The 25,730-nt window shown below is 38.3% G+C and overlaps 1 protein-coding gene across 5 annotated transcripts in view; it reads right to left on the bottom strand.

Moving 5' to 3' along the window:
• Positions 1-819: 819 nt before the first annotated feature.
• Positions 820-25,730, bottom strand: part of LOC126335075 (BMP-binding endothelial regulator protein) — a 643,298-nt gene continuing 618,387 nt past the window's right edge. For 2 of the 5 annotated variants that reach the window (XM_049997959.1, XM_049997960.1), the window contains 5 exons: positions 24,912-25,099; positions 24,384-24,682; positions 17,847-18,029; positions 8,145-8,395; positions 905-2,188 (listed from right to left, as the gene is read on the bottom strand). In XM_049997959.1, the coding sequence (XP_049853916.1) occupies positions 8,215-8,395; positions 17,847-18,029; positions 24,384-24,682; positions 24,912-25,099 (851 nt within the window). In that variant the 3' untranslated portion in view covers positions 905-2,188; positions 8,145-8,214. Of the gene's footprint in view, positions 2,189-8,144; positions 8,396-17,846; positions 18,030-24,383; positions 24,683-24,911; positions 25,100-25,730 lie in introns of those variants that run through there. The other 3 variants (XM_049997961.1, XM_049997962.1, XM_049997957.1) reach the window with 2 other exon arrangements.

Consider the following 25,730-nt stretch of genomic DNA (forward strand, 5'->3'; position numbering starts at 1 on the left):
ATAATTGTCCAATTTTAGTAACTCAAAACAAAAACACAACTTCACCAGTAGTGCTCTCAAAAATCATGCACAGGTTGTACAGAACTGAAACTCAAACTGAGCATCTGGAAAGGATGAACTGTCAGGTCTACACAAGTAGAGCAACACAGCACCATCAGATACCTCACAGTGTTGTCAGTGTCATCATTTTTCTCACACACCTTGTATGTCTTTTCAGAACTCTTAGTCAGGAGATTGATAGTATAGTAATAACTATAATAAGACTTCTGCTTCAAGTTGCCCATAGATCACAATCTCCAGGTGAGGTGCACCCTGCTAAAGTCCTGCTACCAAGGAGAATTCCTTCGTAGTAGGTACTAGAAATTTACAGAACGGAAGAATAAAATTAGAAATGCTGGAGGTTGATAGCCACACAATGAAAATGGACTGCAAAACAATATGTTCATAGATGAAAGTGTGTTGTAAGTGTACACTGTTGAAATGGTAATGCTTGGCATTTTCTTCATATCCATGCTTACAACAAGTGTGGACTATGCCAAGCAAATGACAGTTTCAAAGCAGCTACTGCTTACTCATTTTAAGGATTTCAGATTTGTATCATTTATCAAATTCATGTAAAATATTATGAGTATCAGTTAATATGATGGAAAACTTTCACATGAAGGAATAATTGAGGAATGGACAAGGATATAAATGTGGAGTGGAGTGCACAGACACGTGTGAGTTAGTTTGACTTTAGGTATAAAATGGTTTGTGTGAGCATTAAAAGAGCCTAATAAATAAATAAATAAATAAATAAATAAATAAATAAATAAAAGCTTTACAGCAGCTTCTAAAGTAGCAAAGCTTTTACTGGCTATGTCTCTCTGCGCATTTGCAAGTTAGGTGTAATTGTACTGTACAATTATGATATAAAAACTGTAATTTTACTGTTGCAGAAATTTAATTCTGATAGATACACAGGCTTTCCAGATACATCACTGCAGTGACTTGTTTCACTCATATTACAAACACATAGAAATTTTAACATAGCAGGATAACATCTCTGAACAAATTTTATTTTTTCAACAAATATGTGATTTAAATAGTATTTACAAACAGTGAAAGGTTTTTGTCTTGTCATAAAATTACTTGTAAATAGTTTTGCACATAGCATTTCAAGCAGTTGGTTGGAATGTTTCACAGACATTTGAATTTGGAGAAATACATATAACATAAGACAGCCAGTTTTTTTTAAGTAAATGTTACTGAAGTTAACATTTGTTTTAAACTAAGACTATAGTGGCATGTGCGGTTTCCATTGTACTCATTTTAGTTGTTTCTCGAGTAGTGTTCCAGTGTAACACAGATAAATGCAACCTGTTCACCTGTTGATTCAGTCTATTTTTTGTCTGTTATGATCACATTTCTTACCATCATAACTTCTTTTACAAAACAGCTGTTCTGTACTTTTAGTGCTATGTATATTTTATGGCATTCTTTGTAAGTGATCTTTACCAGAGTAGGAAAACTGGAAGGCATATCTTTAAATTATGAATGACAAATTTTAAGATCTTTGTTATGTATTTGACAGTATTTATACTTGGTGTTGCTCACCATATCTTTGGCTTTTCATGTGTTAATTTACATTATGAGAAGAATATACACTGACATAATTTTTTGTAACTATGCAAGATGTAGGAAAATGTGGAATCATGGCTTTCAATATGCTTTCAGACAAAATCTTTTCTTTTGGTGACTATTAACTCTGCATTCATACTTCTTATAAAGAACATCTCTGACATTGCATAATGTTAAAAACAAAACACAAGTTTCTTCAATACATTCTGATTTTTCTCTATAAATTATGTCTATGAGAACTATATCGTCGTACATAATATACTTACAGTTTAGCTCTATTAATCTACACTTAGTTACAATAAATAAAGAGTAAAAATAAAATAGCATTATCTATTGACTAGAATACATGCATCACAGCCAACAATGAATTTATATAAATGGAATATGTGGCACCCTTCAAAACTACGTATCTGTCATGTCAGTGAATGTAATTGTAATACAGAGGTAGGATCATTTCAGAAAATTCCAACAATTTTTTCCCCTCTCTTTTTCCTGGATGAATGAGTTTTTGAAGTGTTTTACATTCCAGGAGACGCACAGGTCACAAAGGTGTTATGCTGATACTTTCCTGGAAAATATGAAATGAAATAATGCACAATTATTTAATCAACACAAACTGAAAAAACATATCAAATTAGATACTTTATAATTATAATTATTTAACTAATGCAAACTGGAAAGATAATGTCAATATTGTTAACTATTGCTGCTTTGTCGTCCATCAGTTAGAAAGAATTTTATTTTTCTTTCTTTTCTCAGAAGCTTCATTCTGCTTGTTATTTTATATTGGTCAAACAAGAACACTTTTACACTTTATGCCCAAATGTCTGAAGCTATAAAGAGTCTTTTTTAAGATAAAAAAATATTGATAAGACTCATAGAATGGGCCAAAAGGAAAAGTGAACAAACCTGTAGCAAAACTGCTTTCTTCGTCAGCCACAAAATAGAGAAAGCTCCTCGTTTTAGAGAGAAGTGTTCTCAGACCAAAAGAGACAGCAAATCCTATGGATAGGAAGTTCACAACTTTGCAGAACTACTGCAGATGATATGAACTGACAGTGCAGAATTGTGGGACTGATTAAGTCCAGGATCCTAAAATTGGCCAGATATGTGATCAGGGCGCAAAAGATTGGTAAACATATGGTAACAGGTTGCATAATACCTGCACAAAGACTTAAAAAGAGAAGGATATACAGGGCAAAAGAAGGCTTACAAGCATTATATTTTTTGGATGATAGAGAATATGTGGAACCCTAATCATAGCATTCCATGGTTCCCTGTGCTGAGCACACAGAAAAAGAGAAGATAGGAAAAGGAAAATAATAATAATAATAATAATAATAATAATAATAATAATAATAATAATTTCTTTGTATGACAACCAGAAAAGAAACTAGCATCCTTGGGGGGAGATGATGCCATTGTTGAAGCAACAAACTCTAGTCCATTATGCTCTGTCTGGAGTCACTTGCAGTGACATACAGAATAGGCTATTCAGATATTGGTTTGGTGAGTGAAATCATCTTTTGTACTGCTAAGATTGGTTATGTCTGCACAACTTGTTCACAGCTGATTCATCTGTCTTTGTTGAATTTCAGCCAAAGTGCTACTATCTAATTATATAGGATATTGTAATTTATCCTCACTTTCTCTCCTGGTGAGCCATATTTACATACGTTAACAGACTAAATAAAATTGTGTTTGAGCTAGTTACATTTCCATAGATCATTTGAACTATTCTTCTATCAAAGTTGTGTGGAACAACTCAGTCTACAACATATATGTACATGGCTAGTTTAACATTAATGCATTAATGAATACATTTTGTATTAAAACAATGGAAACTGCAAGTAGTAGCCAGATATCCTGGAATTGGTGGTCGTGTATGAATGTATGCATGAGGTGTGCTTGCTTGTGTGTCTCTCTCTCCTTTCTTTGTAGTATGTATTTTGTCCTATTCATGCAGCTACACCACTTGTTGTGGAATAGATTTAAAACTTGCTTCACTACCCATCACACATTGTATTTTATTGTGTAAATGTTCAAAAATTTTTGTAGCTGCATATTAAACCCCTTTCTAAGCCACTGACAGCTTTAACAATGGATAATAAAGATCATTTTTTCCCTCTAGTGTTGTAAGTATGGACATCACTGTCCCTCTCAAATTGTGATGGATTATTTATGACGAATTAATTAGTGAGTATATGTATTGTGACAATGCACGTAGCTTGGCTAGCTCCTGGAAGAGGTACCCACGTGAGATTCATGGGTGAACACAACATATCATTCTTACTGCTTGCATTTGTGTAATTGATACATTCTTTCTAACTGATGAGTTGCCCCAGAAAATTATTCCATAAAGGCATTATTAAGTAGAAAAATGCAAAATATGTCAGGAAGTTAGCAGGTTAATACTTTTGTTTTCAAGATTACCAATCATGCAAAAAGCAAAAGTAGCTGAACTTAATTATTTGAGAAGCTTCTTCCAGATCAAGTTTTCAATATGTACACTCGAAAATTTGGAACATTCTATCCTATTTACTGACTCATGCTCATGTGCTGTATCAATTGTTTTGCACAGAACTGAATGTAACTTCTTTTTTTCAAAATTTATGGATTGTCCATTTTCAGTGAATCACTTAATAATTCTTTGGAAAATGTAATTTACAAACTCTTCTGTTGTTTTCTCTCCAATGGGATTTATTATAACACTAGTGTTGTCTACAAAAAGTACTAGTTTGGCTTGCTGAATTCCCATACGTAAGGAGTAGGAATGGAGCCGAAACTGAATCCTGTGGGACCTCCATTGTGATTCTGATTGTTCTCTCTCTCTCTCTCTCTCTCTCTCTCTCTCTCTCTCTCTCTCTCTCTCTCTCTCTCTCTCTCTCTCCCTCCCTCCCCCCCCCCCCCCTCTCTCTCTCTCTCCCACAGAAATTCAAGAATACAGAAATACATGTCAGTTAGGAATTAAATGACTAGAAAGGACATGGAAGCTAAGGCAAAATAGCTGTATGAAAAATGTGAGGAAACAAAAAAAGGGATGACTGTCAGAAGGACAGACTCACAAGGAACTGCCTGAGTGCGAGGTCTCAAGTTCAGTCTTTAGCATGGTTCATTTGCAAGTGTCGTGTTAACAGTTACAACAAGAAAAATATTAGGTGCTTATGACACAACATTTGCATAAGGAGAGCAACAGGAAATGAGTGTCCAGGAGGTGCTGTGATCAACCTTCTATGAGATGTACGTATTATACTTCACAAAATGGACATTGCTGATATTCAAGAAATGTTCAAAACAAACCATTAACTTGCACCATGAACGCCAAATGAAAAACGGCGTGCTACATTGATCACAAAGATTTACACCATCAAGGTTGAAAGTGAACTCCTTGAGAGTTACAAACAGTGCAGGATGTTCAGCAAGGCATCCACTCTTAAAGAACACATATAGAATCTTATTGATGTAACAGGGCGACGAAAACTGGTGGAATGTGATGGCATGCACTAAATGTGAAACAATCTGTTATGGAGCTTATCATAAAACTAGCTACCCTATATTGCATAGTTACAGATAGCATGATAATATGTTTTATATGTATGGAAAAAAACAAATACCCAGGGGCTGAATTTATCTAGTGGTTCCAGGTGGCATGAATTGCAATGTCACACACTTTTTAGGAGGGATAATTTGTTCTAAAGGAGAATAATTTTTATATGCACACCAGGGATCTGGCAAAAGCAAGTTATTTTGATCAACTATTGGCCATAAGCAGTGCTTGTACCATAGTTGTTGTTCTCTTACACTCATTTACCCATGCTTGCTGTGATATAAATATTCCCTACCTTCTTTGCCAGATCTCACACATGAGACAGAATCGTAGAGGGCAAAGCACATCCAACTTCTTGCAGCTCAATAAATAACTTTCCAGCCAGTTTGCCATTTGGATTAACAGTCAGCATAATTGGGTGCGAATTCTTTAAGGCAGTGGCATTAGTTGATCTTGATACAACTCTCTTGGTAACTCTAGTTTCCAGGGTTCCTTTCACATGCAGTTCCTCATCGAATCCTGACTTCCTTACTGAATAATGAGATAAATTTGTTCATCTCATCTTCAAATTTTCAGGTAGATTCTGTAGTTTTCTGTGCAATGTCAAATTGGTGTATTGTTTGTTATTTCAGTACCTTACGTTTTCAAATTCTCTTGTACTGTTTGAAGTTATGCAACCATCCACTGCCTCCCTTGAAATCATTGTAATATGTTCAATTTCGTGTGCATATGTCACTATTGTGCACATCCTGTAAATTGCATCGGGTATCCTTGTAACATGCAAACACCAGTTTTTGTAACAAGTGTGCCTTGTCCTCCCTTGAATATCTGTAGTCTTTCTTATGCACTACATGCTAGTATTGCTGTAGACTAATTCAAAATCTGTTCATACAGCAATTGTTTTTTTACTATGCTGTGGATGATATGCCATGTGTGTAAGTATGTTTACACCCACTTCTTGGACAATGATTGTCCTTTACTACATTTCACTGGAGACAGGATTTGTGGTTCCCTGTCTGACAAGGATGAGAACTACACGGCTCGACACTTGCTTCTGTACCACTTTCACTTGTTAAGCATATATCGTCCTCATTGTACTCCACATATTTTCTGTCTGCACAATTAAGCACATGCACCTGCTTTGTATCAACACCACTAGCACTCTAGCTCTGTTGTGAGTTACTCACTGACTGAGCACTTCAAGTATGTTTCATAGCCTCATGCTGTTCTCACAATTGGATATCTCTAGTCCCAGCCCTCGTTACCAATAGAAGCCAACATTGTGGTAATATGGTAGGCAATAAGTGGGGTGCTGTATGCCATAAACGCCGGCCTCTGTGGCCGAGTGGTTCTAGGCACTTCAGTCTGGAACCGTGCTGCTGCTGTGGTCGCAGGTTTGAATTCTGCCTCAAGCATTGATGTGTGTGATGTCCTTAGGTTAGTTAGGTTTAAGTAGTTCTAAGTTATAAGGGACTGATGACCTCAGATGTTAAGTCCCATAGCACTCAGAGCCATTTGAACCATTTGAATGCTGTAAATGTTATTGGCCTATTGTGACCTGACCCTCAAGGAGTTCCTTGTCAGCATATAGAAAAGTAAAACCAACTTCAGTACAAGTTGTTTAAAATTTTGAGAAAAATGGGAGTAAGCTATAGGGAAAGGTGGTAATATACAATATGTACAAGAATCAAGAGGGAATAATAAGACTGGAAGACAAAGAATAAAGAGCTCAGACAAAAAAATGGCACAAGGCAGGGATTCAGTTTTTACCCCTATAGTTCAGGGTTGTACATCAAAGAAGGAATGAGTGAAATAAAATAAATGTTCAAGAGTGGGATTAAAATTCAGGGTGAAATGACTTCAGTGGTACGATGCTGATTACATTGCTATCATCAGTGAAGAAGAATTGCTGTTCACTGGAATGAACAGTCTAACAGTAAAGAATATAATTTAAGAGCAAACTGAAGTATGATAAAAGTAATAAGAAGTAGCAGAAGTGAAAACAGCGAGGAAGTTATCATTATAATTAGTGATACAAAGTAGATGAAGTTACGGAATTCTGCTACCTTGGAAGCAAAATAACCCAAGACAGACAAAGCAAGGATAACATAAAAAGCAGACTATCACAGGCAAAAAAGGCATTCCTGGCCAAGAGAAGCCTACTAGTATCCTTAATTTGAGGAAGAAATTTCTGAGAATATACATTTGGAGCACAGAATTGAATGGTCATGAATTGTGGACTGGTAAAAACAGAACAGAAGACTATTGAAGCATTTGAGAGTGATGCTATAGAAGAATGTCAAAAATTAGGTGGGCTGATAAGATAAAGAAGGAGATGGTCTCTGCAGAATTGGCCAGAAAGGAGCACATGGAAAACAATGACAAGTAGAAGGGACAGGATAAGACACTTGTTGAGACATCAGGGAGATTAGATGAGTAGATTGAGAAAAATAAATTATGGCACAGTGTCATTAAAACAAGGGATTGGTTGACAGAATATATCCTGAGCTGTGAGGAGCCATCAGTTTGGTAATGGAGGGAAGCGGAGGGGGATTATGGATGCAGACCAAGGCTCAAATACAGTAAGTAGATTAAAATGGATGTAGATTATGGTAATTATGCAGAGATGATGAGATATACACAGGGTAGTTCAGTGTGAAGAGCTGCATCAAAACAGTCTTTGGACTGAAGACCAGAACAACAACAATATATGGTTTCCTGAGAATAGATGTTTCCTGCACTTAATTCTAATTTAACAGAGAGTAAAGTTGTAACTGTGTCACCTTTAGGCATAATAATAAGCAAAGGCAACTCACTCATTGATGTAGAGAGCAGTTTTGTTTGGTGCCTTTTAAAACTGATCCAGTCAGACTGATCAACATAAGTTTCTCAGTCCTTTAAGTTAAATAATTATTTTTTCTTACAGCTTAAGAAATTAGGGGAAAAAACTGCAATGCATGAAAATGACATCTCTTACCTGACTTTCTGACAGATGTCCAGTGATGTGCCATTTGTTGTCAGCAGGAGGGTGCTGAGAAGATGAGTGACTATTGCAGCTTACGTAATGGAGGCCTCTTGCGAGGTGATGCCCAGAAGCTGAGACACCTTGATGCTTTTCTCCATTTGTGAACACGTACGCCTAGCCTCTGGCACTCATGGGCGTAAGCCATGAAAGATTCACAGTGGCATCGGCCAGTTGGACATTCACACATGTCCACTATGCATGCCCTGTACAATGGAAAATGAAATGATGTCTTTAAAAAAACAAAACCTCATCTGTGTGGGATGAAACATGGGTGGGGTGAAACATTCACAACTGTAATCAAGACCATGTATTATATTATTTCACAACCACCATCAGTTGTTATAAAATAAACTTTTGAGTAAGGATGTTTTCCAAATGCATTGAAATGTGACAGGATATAACAATTATTCAAAAATGGATCGACAGAAGATATATGAATTACCATCCGATCTCTCTTCTGCTGGTCTTCTCTAAAGTGTTTGAAAAGATTGCAGCAAACAAGTTCAAAAATTTCTTACTATAAATGACATATTAAAAAAATGTAATTTTCAGCAGGGAAAAAGCACCATAAATGCTGTCAGTGAGTTTACTTGAAAAATGTGCTCTACATTAGACATGTGTAGAAAGGTTACAATAATGTTCTCTGATTCAGCAAACCTCTCTTCTTCTCTACAAATTATAGATATATGGTATCAACAACACTGCTTTACAGTGGTTCAACTTTTACGTACTTAACAGAGCGGAAACAAAGAGTAATTAAAACTTCAAATTCAAGCAATTACTCTTCAAATTGGAAAAGAATTTTCCAGAAAGTGGCACAAGGTGTGTCTGTTCTTTTTCTACATAAAGGACCTACCACTTGGTATTGATGTTCATTCAGTTTTTTTTGCTAATGGTGCATCAGTTCTAATGGAAAATGAGATGTCTGCAAGAAATCCAGAAAGTGTCAAAAATACTTTATAAAAACTTGAATCTTGGTTCCATCAAAACAGGCTAAAACTAAATGTAACTAAAACTGAAATGATGCAGTTTGAAGCTAAAACATTAGACTGGAATAAAAAACCCATGTAAAGTTCTTAGGCTTAAATCTAGATAAAAAATTAAATTGGAAAGTATACCTAAATTACTAAACAAATAAACTGAACAGCTGGGTATTTGCAATGTGTTTTGTCAGATGTCCACCTCCATAGCTGAATGGCCAGTGTGGCTGACTGCTGTGTAGAGAGTCCGGGTTCATTGTCCAGTACTGCCAGGAGCTTTTCCTTGATGGGAGGACTGGAATGGGGTGCAATCAGCCTCATGATGTGAATTGAGGACCTACTTGACTGAGTAGTAGTGGCTCCAGGTCACAAAAACTGACAACAGCCAGAAGAATGGTGTTTTCAACCCACAACCATCCACACTGCATCCAGTAATACTATTGCCAGAGGTTGACTTGGTGATCAGGTGGTACCAGTGGGCCCTACAGGACCATGGACGGAGTTAACATTTACATACGAACCAGAAAGATCTGCTATTCTGAGTCAGTTATTTGTTGTGGCATAATCTTATGTGGCAATCCAGCGAATGTCACAAGGTTCCTAGTATTACATAAGCAAATAATTAGGACCACGTGTATTGCACAAACAAAGGGTATCCTGTTGGCCAATGTAAAAAAAAAAAAAAATAATTAAAAATTAAAAATCCTCTCTATTCCCTTCCTTTACATATCTGAAGTGTTGTTGTTCTTCCATAGACACATATGCTAGACACTTTACGTTTCTACCACAAGTACAGAACTCGTCAAAGAGAAAATTTTAAACTTCTGATGCACTGTTCAAAGCTCAATGTCAAACACCAGAGTATATGCGGTTAAAAATTTACAATAAAATTAAAAGCAGTAATATATTTCCAGGACAGATAGAAATTCAGCATCATTTGTAATGTCATCTGTCTTTTTGATTGCATTGCAGATCTAGATCTCAACTGACAGTGCAGCTATAATTAGCGCGTTAGAAGTAGACATGTAGACTGAGTGTAATTGTAACGACACATATTCCATCCTACCTCAGGCACATGCAAGCATTAGTCCAACTTCAGTCTGCATGTCTATTTATAACACACTGATTATAGCTGCACTGTCAGTTGAGATCTAAATCTGGAATGCAATCAAACAGACGAAAGACATTATGACTAATGCCGATCATCTTTCGTGTCATGGGTTACATCACGGTTGTGGAGCACAACCATCCCCTTGGAATCGAACGTGGTAATATATATAACATGAAACCTGGTTCACTTAAAAGATTGCTCTTTATTCCTCTGGTGCAAAAATGTTATTATTCTATTGAAGAATTCTTTGAGGACAGTTTCACAGTCTATATCAGGGATTTACATATTTTATTTTTTGTATATTGGAAAGTATAGTACGTCTTTGTATAGCAGTGTCTCAAACATATAAAGAACAATGTAAATTTTTATATTTCTCTAAAAAATATTTTTGTTGTAATCCTTGACATGTCTCCTATACATAAAATCAAATGTTTGGAAAATTGTATGCAAGGAGATGAATAAATCACTTTTTAGTGACACGTGGCAACAGATTGGTGCATGAAATTACATTTTCCTATTTCTTTTTTGCGGATACTGAGACTACTAATGCCAATATAACGAATGATGGATTGCTACTCACCACATAGCAGAGATACGTTGTTGCAGACAGGCACAACAAAGACTACAAAACACATAAGCTTTCCACCACAAGGCCTTCTTAGGAAATGGACACACACACACACACACACACACACACACACACACACACACACACACACATCCATCCGCACATATACCAATGTGTGTGTGTGTGTGTGTGTGGGCGTGTGTGGGCGTGTGTGGGCGTGTGTGGGCGCGCGCGCGCGCTTGCGTATACCTGTCCCTTTTTCCCCCTAAGGTAAGTCTTTCTGCTTCCGGGATTGGAATGACTCCTTACCCTCTCCCTTAAAACCCATGTCCTTTAGTCTTTCCCTCTCCTTCCCACTTTCCTGACAAAGCAACCGTGGGTTGCGAAAGCTTGATATTTGTGTGTGTGTTTGTGTGTTTTTTATTGTGTCTATCTACCAGCGCTTTCCCGTTTGGTAAGTCACAGCATCTTTTTTAATATATATATATATTCGCACAAAGACAGCTCACTCATACATGACTTTCTGGATTTTGCACTGTTTGAGAACACTATTGACCTATATCTTCCTAATGGGGCTGCTGAAGACTTGGTTCTTTAGTCATAGATCCTCTTGCTACTATTTATATGTAGCTTTTGTAACATTACTAGGTTTAATGTCATTTCATTATAGGTGGCCTAGGCAATAACCTACATTCAATAGAGATCTCTAACAAATTGTGAGATGAGAACTACAGAATAATCCAGTTATTGTAAGATAGCTTCACTTAATGCTCTCTCTACACAAAATCATAAGGGTTAATCATGTAAAATTTACATTTATAGGGGGAATGACTGTGTTGATTATTTCAGCCTGTGAAAGTCTCACACTTGTTTCTTAAGTATATAAGATATTAGGACATTTGTCCAAGTCAGTTTAATGACAAAATTCAGCGACAATAGCATATACAAATAAATAATCTTTTTCCCAAGGTAAGTATGGCACTTTGGGATAAATGTTGATACAATGTTTCGAAAGATCTATTCATCACAAAATTAAGAGAGACAGAGAGATAAAGTATACATAATAACAATAAACACACATTCTATTTCTGATAATGATATGAATATGGCACTGCTCAATGTAAATTGTATAACCTCAGTTTCCAATTTTCCAGACAAGACTGAAATCAAAATTATGCTGCAGTAGTGCTACACAGCATTCATATTCTATGAAGTGCATATACTGGATTTAAATAATGTAGGAGTGAAAGAAACAACTCACTGAATAGCAGAAGCATTTAATCATTTGCAGACACACATAAAAGCATGAAACTTTGCTAGCTCTTGGACAGATCCTATAGGGAATAGCTTGTGCATGTGTGTGCGTGTGTGCATGTGTGCATGTGTGCCACTGCGTGCTTGCGCCCCCCCCCCCCCCCCCACACACACACACACACAGACAGAGGTAGGCTGTAATTATTACATAGCAGAAAACTTTGTAGACATGCTAATGTGTCAATGCAGAACCAATCCACACTGGAGAAACTGTTGGTTCCAGTTGTTGCCACCAGGTGAAAATCTGCTGCTGTGCACTGGTATGACATCAATAAGCCATAACATCAGTGAACAGTGTGGCTATTGAGAGGAGAGAAGGTGCATTGTTAGTGAAATTGTTTTATTTGAATGGCAGCAATTACAGTGCTACATTGAGAGAGTATTGAAAGGTCAGAGGAGAGACCCAATGCCATTAAATGGTTCAAAGAAGATTACAATGAAATTCAGACACACCGGTTAGCTCAGTGTGGCATCTGGAAGAGGAAGACGTCCTGTTCTGGTGGAAGTTATTGATGAGGTTGCTATTACTGTAACTGACCATGCAGCATGTTATCTGGGTATTGTTTATGCTTGAACAGTGTCAGAAGAATCGGCCATCACACAGTCAACAGTATGGAAGTTATTGTGGCTTATTTTACACTGGTATCCATACAAGATTCAAATGGTGCAGCAATTAAAACCTCATGATCTGTAGAAATGTTCTGAATGTGCTCTTTGTTTCTGGCATGGATCATAGTTGATGACAAATAGCCTGGAAATATTCTGTGGAGAGGAAAGGAACATTTTACACTACAGGGCGCAGTATACAAAGAACTACAAAATTTAGGATACTGATAAACCTCATCTTCTGCACAAAGAACCATTGCACTCACTGTATGTGACTCTGTAGTGTGATTCACAGGCAACTTTATCCTTGGTCCAGTCTCTTTTGAAAAGAATGCACCCAGAGATCCTGTCAGGTGTACCGTGATGTCTGCACATTATCGAGACCACCTTATAAAGAATGTGATTCCTGCTATGGAAGAGCAGAACGGTGTGGAAACTACTGTTTTCATGCAAGCTGGGGCAACACCTCATGCTGCTCGCCCAGTGAAAGATCTGCTTAATGTGGCCTTCCTTAAACGTGTTATCTCCATAGGTTTTCCAGCTGCTTGGCCTGAAAGATCACTTGACCTGAATTCATGTGACTTTCGGCTCTATGAATATTTAAAAGAATGCATTTACCAGGGACACGTTTGGTTTCTACCTGATCTGAAAGCCAGTGTACGGAAACACATTGCTCAGAGTCCACCGGAACTGCTGCGAACAACTGTTGATCACATAATTTTACAGCTGCAGCTTACTGGCAACATCTCTGCTGGTTATATTTAATAAATTGTGTAGACATTGAACTACTTGATTGGAATTTACTGCAAAAAAAGTAGCTGTCAAATTCCGTGAACTACTGATGAGTGCTTTAGGTGAATCATTTGACAAAGGCTGCCTGAAAATTCAATTTTGTGAAATGAGTAAAATTTCTACAGCTAGTAACTACATCAGTTCACAACACACATATATATTAAAAACAAAGATTCCAAGACCTACCAAGCGGGAAAGCGCCGGCAGACAGGCACATGAACAAAACACACAAACACACACACAGAATGTGTTTTGTTCATGTGCCTGTCTGCCGGCGCTTTCCCGCTTGGTAAGTCTTGGAATCTTTGTTTTTAATATATTTTTCCCATGTGGAAGTTTCTTTCTATTATATATATATATATATATATATATATATATATATATATATATATATATATATATATATATACAAAGATTCCAAGACTTACCAAGCGGGAAAGTGCCGGTAGACAGGCACAATAAAATTACACACACACACACACACACACACACACACACACACACACACACACACACACACAAATTTCTAGCTTTCGCAACCAACGGTTGCTTCTTCAGGAAAGAGGGAAGGAGAGGGAAAGACGAAAGGATGTGGGTTTTAAGGGAGAGGGTAAGGAGTCATTCCAATCCCGGGAGCGGAAAGACTTACCTTAGGGGGAAAAAAGGATAGGTATATACTCACACTCACACACACACACACACACACACACATCCATACATACATATACAGACACAAGCAGACATATTTAAAGGCAAAGAGTTTGGGCAAAGATGTCAGTCGAGGCGGAAGTGCAGGGGCAAAGATGATGTTGAATGACAGGTGAGGTATGAGTGGCGGCAACTTGAAATTAGTGGAGATTGAGGCCTGGTGGATAACGAGAAGAGAGGATATATTAAAGGGCAAGTTCCCATCTCCGGAGTTCGGATAGGTTGGTGTTGGTGGGAAGTATCCAGATAATCTGGACGGTGTAACACTGTGCCAAGATGTGCTGGCCGTGCACTAAGGCATGTTTAGCCACAGGGTGATCCTCATTACCAACAAACACTGTCTGCCTGCGTCCATTCATGCGAATGAACAGTTTGTTGCTGGTCATTCCCACATAGAAAGCGTCACAGTGTAGGCAGGTCAGTTGGTAAATCACGTGGGTGTTTTCACACGTGGCTCTGCCTTTGATCGTGTACACCTTCCCGGTTACAGGACTGGAGTAGGTGGTGGTGGGAGGGTGCATAGGACAGGTTTTACACTGAGGGCAGTTACAAGGGTAGGAGCCAGAGGGTAGGGAAGGTGATTTGGGGATTTCATAGGGATGAACCAAGAGGTTACGAAGGTTAGGTGGACGGCGGAAAGACACTCTTTGTGGAGTGGGGAGGATTTCATGAAGGATGGATCTCATTTCGGGGCAGGATTTTAGGAAGTCGTATCCCTGCTGGAGAGCCACATTCAGAGTCTGATCCAGTACCGGGAAGTATCCTGTCACAAGTGGGGCACTTTTGCGGTCCTTCTGCGAGAGGTTCTGTGTTTGAGGGGATGAGGAAGTGGTTCTGGTTATTTGCTTCTGTATCAGGTCAGGAGGGTAGTTGCGGGATGCGAAAGCTGTTTTCAGGTTGTTGGTGTAATGGTTCAGGGATTCAGGACTGGAGCCGATTCGTTTTCCACGAAGGCCTAGGCTGTAGGGAAGGGACCGTTTGATATGGAATGGGTGGCAGCTGTCATAATGGAGGTACTGTTGCTTGTTGGTGGGTTTGATGTGGACGGATGTGTGAAGCTGGCCATTGGACAGATGGAGGTCAACGTCAAGGAAAGTGGCATGGGATTTGGAGTAGGACCAGATGAATCTGATGGAACCAAAGGAGTTGAGGTTGGAGAGGAAATTCTGGAGTTGTTCTTCACTGTGAGCCCAGATCATGAAGATGTCATCAACAAATCTGTACCAAACTTTGGATTGGCAGGCTTGGGTAACCAAGAAGGCTTCCTCTAAGCAACCCATAAATGGGTTGGCATACGAGGGGGCCATCCTGGTACCCATGGCTGTTCCCTTTAATTGTTGGTATGTCTGGCCTTCAAAAGTGAAGAAGTTGTGGGTCAGGATGAAGCTGGCTAAGGTGATGAGGAAAGGTTTTAGGTAGGGTGGCAGGTGATCGGCATGAAAGGAAGTGCTCCATTGCAGCGAGGCCCTGGACGTGCAGGATATTTGTGTATGGGGAAGTGGCATCAATGGTTACAAGGATGGTTTCCAGGGATAACAGACTGGGTAAGGATTCCAGGCTACAAAGAAAGTGGTTGGTGTCTTTGGTGAAGGATGGGAGACTGCATGTAATGGGTTGAAGGTGTTTATCTACATAGGCAGAGATACGTTCTGTGGGGGCTTGGTAACCAGCTACAATGGGGCGGCTGGGATGTTTGGTTTGTGAATTTTAGGAAGTAGGTAGAAGGTAGGCGTGCGAGGTGTCGATGGGGTCAGGAGTTTGATGGAGTCAGGTGAAAGGTTTTGTAGGGGGCCTAAGGTTCTGAGGATTCCTTGAAGCTCTGCCAAGGTAATCCCATTCCTGATGTACAGGCGGAGCTTCAAGGAATCCTCAGAACCTTAGGCCCCCTACAAAACCTTTCACCTGACTCCATCAAACTCCTGACCCCACCGACACCTCGCACTCCTACCTTCTTCCTACTTCCTACTTCCCCAGTGTAAAACCTGTCTTATGCACCCTCCCACCACCACCTACTCCAGTCCTGTAACCCGGAAGGTGTACACGATCAAAGGCAGAGCCATGTGTGAAAGCACCCACGTGATTTGCCAACTGACCTGCCTACACTATGATGCTTTCTATGTGGGAATGACCAGCAACAAACTGTCCATTCGCATGAATGGACACATGCAGACAGTGTTTGTTGGTAATGAGGATGACCCTGTGGCTAAACATGCCTTGGTGGACGGCCAGCACATCTTGGCACGGGTGTTACAGCATCCGGGTTATCTGGAGATTTCCCACCAACACCAACCTATCCGAACTCCGGAGATGGGAACTTGCCCTTCAATATATACTCTCTTCTCGTTATCCACCAGGCCTCATTCTCCGCTAATTTCAAGTTGCCGCCACTCATACCTCACCTGTCATTCAACATCATCTTTGCCCCTGCACTTCCGCCTCGACTGACATCTCTGCCCAAACTGTGTGTGTGTGTGTGTGTGCGTGCATGCGTGCGTGCGTGCGTGCGTTTGTGTGCGTGCTAGTATATACCTATCGTTTTTCCCCCTAAGGTAAGTCTTTTCGCTCTCGGGATCTGAATGACTCCTTACCCTCTCCCTTAAAACCCACATACTTTCGTCTTTCCCTCTCCTTCCCTCTTTCCTGAAGAAGCAACCGTTTGTTGCGAAAGCTAGAAATTTTGTGTGTGTGTTTGTGTGTTATTTTATTGTGCCTGTCTACCGGCACTTTCCCGCTTGGTAAGTCTTGGAATCTTTGTTTTTAATATATTTTTCCCATGTGGAAGTTTCTTTGTATAAATAGAAAGGGGTTTTAAGGGAGAGGGTAAGGAGTCATTCCAATCCCGGGAGCGGAAAGACTTACCTTAGGGGGAAAAAAGGATAGGTATATACTCGCGTGCATACACACACACACACACACACACACACACACACACACACACACACACACACAAGCAAGCAGAAAATATATAAAAGCTTTCAAATATGTCTGCTTGTGTCTGTGTATGTATGTATGGATGGCTGTGTGTGTGTGTGTGTGTGTGTGTGTGTGTTTGTGTGTGTGTGTGTGTGTGTGTGTGTGTGTGTGTGTGTGTATGTGTATGTGTAGAGCACTTGCCCGCGAAAGGCAAATGTCCCGAGTTCGAGTCTCGGTCGGTCACACAGTTTTAATCTGCCAGGAAGTTTCATATCAGCGCACACTCCACTGCAGAGTGAAAATCTCATTCTGGAAACATCCCCCAGGCTGTGGCTAAGCCATGTCTCCGCAATATGCTTTCTTTCAGGAGTGCTAGTTCTGCAAGGTTCGCAGGAGAGCTTCTGTAAAGTTTAGAAGGTAGGAGATGAGGTACTGGCAGAAGTAAAGCTGTGAGTACCGGGCGTGAGTCGTGCTTCGGTAGCTCAGACGGTAGAGCACTTGACCGCGAAAGGCAAAGCTCCCGAGTTCGAGTCTCGGTCGGGCACACAGTTTTAACCTGCCAGGAAGTTTCTTGGAATCTTTGTTTTTAATATATATATATATATATATGCACTAAAAGGTAATGAGAAATTTTTAATTTTCATTTGTTACATGTGACTCACTGATAATATGTGTTGGGATTAAGTTTCTTGTGACACTCATTGAAGAGCTTCTCCTTGAGTGGAGCACACTGACGAACACTTCGTTGATGCACCTTTGGTTTCTGGCACTGTGGTTCCCTATTCAGTTGTTCCTGGGGGCGAGTGCATGATTTTGTTCCACCAACTCGCCATGACAGTCCAAACCTGTTTGAAGCAATAAAGAAATACAGTAAATGTCAGACTGTGAAGGACTGCAGTCACACCTATCTTGAAAAATGTACAGTGCTCTTTAAATGTTACAAAATTCTTATACTGCATAAGAGTTTCTCTCTCTCTCTCTCTCTCTCTCTCTCTCTCTCTCTTTCCCCTTCAATTCAGATCCCAGATCCCAGCCCGTCTCAAGATGGCGCCGATCGGACTAGTAGGTGTAAATTGCTCCGACAAAAGTGATGATAATGAAGTGAAAGGTGGTAATAATTGTAGGCTGTGCAACAAAAAAGTAAGGAAAGGTATCCAATGCAAATGCTGTAAGTGGTGGTTTCACGAAAACTGTTGCAAAATGAACATAAAACTGATAAAAGTGGACCACTCATGGTTGTGCGATGCATGTGTAACGGAAACGTATGAGAAAAAGTATATTGACATTATTAGAGACAAAGATGCAATAATTAGAGTGTTACAAAGTGATCTTGAAGCTTTACAAGTGAAATGTGCTGCATTGGAACACAAATACAACATTTTGACGAATAATAATACTCGTCGTTCAAAAGTAAACAAAAGTAAGTGTTCTGAAACTTGTAACTCGCGTGTAAACAAGGAAGGTGCGGTGTCTAAAAATCCAGGAAGAGACGTTTCAGAAGAAAACAGTGTATTAGTAGTAGAAGAGGACCTGGGTGAAAGTGGACGCTTAGAAACAAAGACGAAATCTGCCAAGAACAATACTACTACCACACAAAAAGGAATGCAACATGGAGCCAAGGTAAAAATATTCGGAGACAGCCATGCACGTAATGTCTCAAACTATGTCTCAAACAGTGCTAAAGAGATCGTGAAAGTGTCTGCCATCGTTAAGCCAGGGGCTAAGTTTGTAAATGTGATTAGAAATGTAGAAACAGAATGTGCCAGTTCCAGTAAAAGTGACTGTGTTGTTCTCATAGCGGGATCGAACGACGTTTACTGTAACGAAGCCAGTGGATATATAAAAAAACTGCTCGTTATCCTGCAACTGCTGTCAACTACAAATGTAATAGTAACTAATGTACCCATGAGATTTGACCTGGCCGACTGGTCATGTGTAAACAGTGAAATTCGGCGAACAAATCAAAAATTAAAACACTTCTGTTCGAAATTCAAAAACGTAAGACTACCTGACGTCAGCATATATGAAAAAACTTACTTCACAAAGCATGGACAGCACCTAAATCGATCTGGTAAGATGAGACTCGCATCAGATATAAACAAAGCTGTTGATGAAATATTGCACGAAAGGAGTTGTGAAAACAAACACGTTATAGCCCTAAATGATAGCATGCAGGGAAACTAGCGAAATGGGCCAATTCCAACCGACTTTGGCCCAACATTAAAAACTCAGTGCAAGTACTGAAAACGCATGTGGAAGTGCCATTACGTAGTAAAAAAGTTAGTTTTAAAGATGCTTTAGCTGGTAATGTTTGCAGTAGTAATTTCATTATGCATTTGAACATTAGAGGTCTATCTGAAGGAATGATCAGCAAGCTTTATGATATAGAAATTTTGTTAGAAAGTATGAAACAATCTGTAAAGGTAATATGTCTAAATGAGCATTGGCTTGAACCTGAAAATATCAAACTCCTCAATAAACTTACAGGTTACAAACTAGCTACCTACTTCTGTAGGACTAATGGGTATGGTGGCTCTTGCATACTAGTGCATTCCACAATAGGCTATGAAATAAGACAGAATTTTAGCTATTTAAATGAAGAACATACATTTGAGAGTTGTTGCATCGAACTTAGAGAGTATAACATGCTAATCATCAGTATATATCGCACCCCTGGGTACCACATAAGTTCTGTATTCCTAGAAAAATTTGAGACATTGTTATATAAATTAAAAACAGGAAAAATGCGTAAGAAAATAGTTATATGTGCTGATTTCAACATTGATGTAAGAACTGATGACAAATTTTCTTTACATTTAAAGAACCTGGAAGCTACATATGGGCTAAATCTAAATTTTGATCAATGCACAAGAATTACAGCAACCTCTTCAACTTGTATAGATAATGTTGTTAGCAGTTATAATTACAGTGTAAAAGAAAAATTTATTCTAGATCTAGGAGTCTCAGACCATTCAGCACTATTTGTATCACTATCAAAACTAAACCCAGCCTGCCCAACAAAAAGATGTAGGAGCTTTAGTGAAGGAAATGTAGAGGAATTTATTAAAAAACTAAACTCCACTGTGTGGTCAGTCAGCAAAGACACTTCCACAAATGAAAACTACAATAACTTTTTAACTGAATTCATGAGTGTATTCAATGAATGTTTCCCTGTTATAACAGTGCAGACTAGGACTCTTAAAAATAGATCATGGATAACAAAAGGAATAAAAGTGTCTAGTGCTACAAAGAGGAAACTGCATATGGAGGCAAAAGTAAATCGAAGTCCTGAATTTCTTAAATATGTAAGCACATACAAAAAAATATTTGACAAAGTAGTTAAATTAGCAAAGCGTATTGCAAATAATAGCTATATCTCAAATGCTAAAAACAAATCAAAAGCTGTTTGGTCTGTTATAAGAAGTGAGGTCGGCAATGAAATGGAGAAAAAATGCCCCTCAAAACTAATGATAAATGGTAGAGCTGTTACAGATCCCAGTACCATTTGTGAATCCTTCAATGACTTCTTCATAAATTGTAATAAAACTAGTGATTATCCACCACCAAGTACAAAGGGTAGTGCTGCAGAGCAAAATTGCACGGGTTTTAAATTTTCCCATGTTTCCAGCTCTGATGTTATAAAAATCATAATGTCCCTAAAAAATTTAAACTCTGTGGGTTGGGATGAGGTCCCCACTAAAATAATAAAAATAGCCTGTCATAGTATTGCGCATCCACTCTCCCTCTTAATCAACCAGTCTTTTGATGAAGGATGTTTCCCAGACCGATTAAAATATGCAGAAGTAAGGCCAATTCATAAAAAAGGCAAACAAGATGAAATGGGAAACTATAGGCCTATCTCACTATTACCAATTTTTTCAAAAATATTTGAAAGAGCAGCATGTGATCAGATGCAAAATTACAATTCATCCCACAGCATTATTTTACGCAATCAGTATGGTTTCAGGAAAGGCTGCAGCACAACTCGGGCAATAAACGAACTGGTCACAAAAGTTAGCAGATGTCTTGACGATAGACTGTGTGTATCGGGCATCTTCTGTGATCTTACCAAAGCTTTTGATACGGTAAATCATGACCTGCTTCTCCAAAAACTGACAAACTATGGTTTTCAAGGAAAATCTCTTAATTGGATGTCGTCATACTTGGCAAACAGGAAACAAAGAGTACTTGTAAACAACAGTAACAAAAAATTAGTCTCTGGCTGGAAACACACTCAGTTAGGCGTACCGCAAGGTTCTATATTAGGGCCTCTACTATTTTTGTATTATATTAATGATATGCCATGCCAGGTTCAGTCCGATACCATCCTCTACGCAGATGACTCAACAGCAATAGTATGCTGCAAAACTGATAAAGACTTAATCCATCGTATTGAGCAAACACTTGGGGAAGTGGAGAAATGGGTCAAAAATAACAGCTTGAAATTAAATCTTACAAAAACAGAAATTGTTCATTTCACCACAAATCAATCAGCTCAATGTATAAATGAAATAACATACAAAGACAAAAAATTGGACACTGCAAACTGTGTCAAATTCCTTGGGGTACTAGTGAATAAGAATATGCTGTGGGGTTACCATGTAGACAGCATACTAAGTCGACTGAACAGTCTCGTATATGCCATGAATGTCCTATATAGCATTACTGATTTAGCTGTAAAGAAAACTGTATATTATGCATATTTTGTATCAGTCATAAGGTATAGTATAATTTTTTGGGGGTCTGAGAAAACAAATCTGCTCAAAGCCTTTAGGCTACAAAAAAAGATAATCCGAGCCATGGTAGGAGCAAAAAGGAGACAATACTGCAAACCTATATTTGAGAAACTAGATCTAATGTCCATACCTAGCTTATATATATATGAGCTTCTCATATTCACAAAAAGAAACCCACAACTTTTTGAAGGCAACTGCTTCTTGCATCAGTATGAGACCAGGCATAGAGCAAGTTACATGTTACCTACCCATAGACTAACACTATATGAAAAAACTCCACATTATATGGGCATGAAATTTACAAATACTATCTGGAAGGGGAAATGTGACCCACCTCTAAAATATACTGAAGGAGACTTGGAAACATATCTAAAAAATAAATGCTACTATACGGTAGAAGAATTCTTGAATGATAACCATGTAAAAATAATTGTATAGATCACCACAATATGTATTATGACAAATGTGTAAAATACTTTATTATGACAAATGTGTAAAATACCTGTATAGCAACACATGTATTATAACCTAAAATTAAGTTTATTAGTCATATGTAGTATAAAAACTGACAAGTCACCTATGTCGCAATCCTTGATTGTATAAGGCATGTTACGTGATAATAAAATTTGATTTGATTTGATTTGATAAATAAGTGATATTCTAAAACTCTGCAGACTGACTTGGTTTTCTCTAACTTGTGAACAGCTTAATACAAGCCATCCTCATTAATACTGTTTTGAAAACTTCCGAGTGTCAGATGTGTTAAATGAAACTGTTTCTTTCAGTACTGATGACAGTATTTGAAGTGTAGTGGTGTGTTCATGTTTATGGTGCTGCAAGAGAAAGGAAAGCCTGATCTTTACGGAAAAGGAACAGTTTGAGAAGTACTTAAGCATAGAGAAGCAGTTACCTTGACTTATTTCTACATCTGCATGCCACATACTTAAGTATCATGCAGTGGTGTCATTGATCATCCCTTCATCCCAAGAAGCTGAAGAGCCAGTCATCTAGTGCAAAGGTCATGCTCATCATGGTTTTTATTTTTTTTATTTTTTTATTACTGAGGCCCATTCCTCAATGGTTTCATGGAACTCTTATCTCAGTTACTGGGAAAAGGTACTGCACAGTGCTGGAGAAATTATGGCATGCAGTTAAGGTGAAGCATCTAGTACGACTGTGATGAGGGATGCTGCTGCTTCATGATAATAAGTTATGCCAACTCAAATAGGAGACCCTTGAGCACCTGACGTATAGTCCTAATCTCTTCCCATGTAATTATCATGCCTTTGGTCCCTCAAATAAGGCCTTGAAAGGTCGATGTTTCCTGTTGGACAAAGATGTGTAGCAGCAGATAAGGACTTTTTCACACACCAGGACATGGTGTTTTACCAAACAGGTATCTCAGACTTGGTGTATTGGATGATTGCTTCAATGCTCACAGTGGTTACGCCTGATTGGCATACTGATTATGGACTGTATGGCCTTCGAGTGGAAACTTTTTGTTCACCACTTATATAACCAAATAGGCTGCTGTATCAAGATATGTAACAGTGTGTGGGGCTTGTATTGGGGTGGGGGGGGGGGGGGGGGGGTCAAGGGATGGAAGCCATATATTTTAAGTACATGCAGCATAATAGTTTCAGTGTGCATTTTTCAGATGACATTTGTGTCACATATATACATTATACTGATATTAGACATATGTGACTGGACATCTATATACATTACACTGTTATTAGACTTTTATAACTGGACCCCTGCGTGTTGGAAGTAAGAAAAGAAAGGAAAGGAATTATATCATTTACACATTTCCTGTGGTTTTTAAGAGTTTTCCTGGAAGTATCTGCTCAAAAGGCAGTGGATGAGACATCAAAGAGTTTAAAAAACTAAAGTGCAAACATGACTGCATCATACATTTTGATAGTAATTGCATTATATGATAAACAGAACTTTCTTTACAGTTGTTACAAGTAGATTATAGATGGTGAAGGATTTCTTCGTGAGAGAAACAATTTTTTCTTTTCAGTGCTTAGTCCTGCAAGTAAGCATTTTTCCATATACTGAACAGTTACGTGTAGTACCTCATATTGCATATTTTTTATTAAAAGAATAGGTGATGACTTGACATAGAAACTGATTCTTTTTTGGTCTCAGGGTAAGAGCACCTAATAGCATATGAATGACTCAAACACAAAATGTGGCTGATAAATAGTACAGTGTTTGTAAAACACTGTTACTGAATTTCCTATTTGCCGAATTTATTGCATTAAATTATTGAAAGCATAAATTTGTGACTTGCAAAAATTAATGTCTTATTTTACACTAGCACAGATGAATCTACAGCTTGAAATCTGTTGTTGTAGGTGAATCTAATTGAATTTTGCACTGTATAAATTTGATGAACTTCCTATGGTGTAAATGTATTTTGCTTGATTCTGCTGTAAATGTGTATGAACTATGAACCTTTCTGCATCTGTGTCAAGGGCTTTACCACCATGGCGCAGTGTGAAGTCATCAGATGCCTTGCGATTGAAATTTCCACATAGTCCACACATTTTTCCTTTATATCGTTTAGGAACAGACACCTCCAAGAAACTGTTTCCATCCCATACAATCTTCACACCAATGAATGTTTCCACTTGAACACCATTGCGTGTTTTATTGACAGATATCTTATCGAGCAGTCTGTATGGGGGCTGCACACGCTTTCCATTCACTTTTACTCTCATGTTCTGTCCCAGATTTATCTTGAGCTCTCCAATCTGTAGACAAAAATATTTCTAAATTAATATTTGCTGTAAATTATAAGAAACTATTCATCAAAACTTTGCTTTCTTTTATTGGAAATAGTAAAATGTGTTGCATTTACAAAAGCTATATGTAAGTAATTTTTTTTCAGCAGAAAGAAATTAGTGATGAGCATAAATTACTTATCCAAAAGAATTACTTCTGTCTCCCTCATTTCATATGGTAAAAAAATGTGTGTTTTACCTTCATTGAAATGGTTTTTGTCCATGAGGATGCCTTGGTTGCTCTTGCATCATTTGTTACTCTGATACCGAAAGTGTGTGTTACACAGTCTGATGCCAGCTGGTATTTGCATGATCCTTGGAAACTGTAGAACTTTCCATCAAAAGTGCGATAATGTGGATCACCAAAAACTGTGCATACACCATCACCTGTAACAAAAGATATTGGTGACTTTGTATCTTAGAACATAATTTTTTTATGCATTGGCTTTTGATATGTTGTCTTCCTAAAGAAGGTAATACAAATTACAGTGAATATGGATTACATCATCATTACATGTATTTGAGGAAAACTGGATTTTAATGTTCCATCTATGATGAAGTCATTATAGGCAGAGCACAGGTTCAAATTGGACAAGTATGAGGGAGAAAATTGGTTATGTCCTTTTAAAAGAAATAATCTGGACATTTCCTTTAATTTTATTTTAGGAAACCACATAAACCTAAATGATCTGGGTTGCCAGATGGGTGAGGAGGGGACTGCATCCCACTTCTCCTTAACATGATTTGTTTATTAGGTAAAGAAATTGTGTAGATGTCGGAAGTAACATAATTAAAAGGGATTAAACTCTTGAGTATCCTGAAGAGTTGAACCTCAGTATATTATTGATTTTGAATTCTGTGTGTCATCTTATACCCACTTCATAGCTTTTCACAAAAAAGAAGATAGAAAAGCCATCTGCTCTACCATGGCTTCGTACGACCATTTCATTTGACATCAATGTGTAAGCACTAGAAACAAGTGGGGAGGGGGATATGATGTGTACACAATAAATATTAA

Source organism: Schistocerca gregaria, chromosome 2, assembly GCF_023897955.1.
Source record: "Schistocerca gregaria isolate iqSchGreg1 chromosome 2, iqSchGreg1.2, whole genome shotgun sequence".
NCBI lineage: Eukaryota > Metazoa > Arthropoda > Insecta > Orthoptera > Acrididae > Schistocerca > Schistocerca gregaria.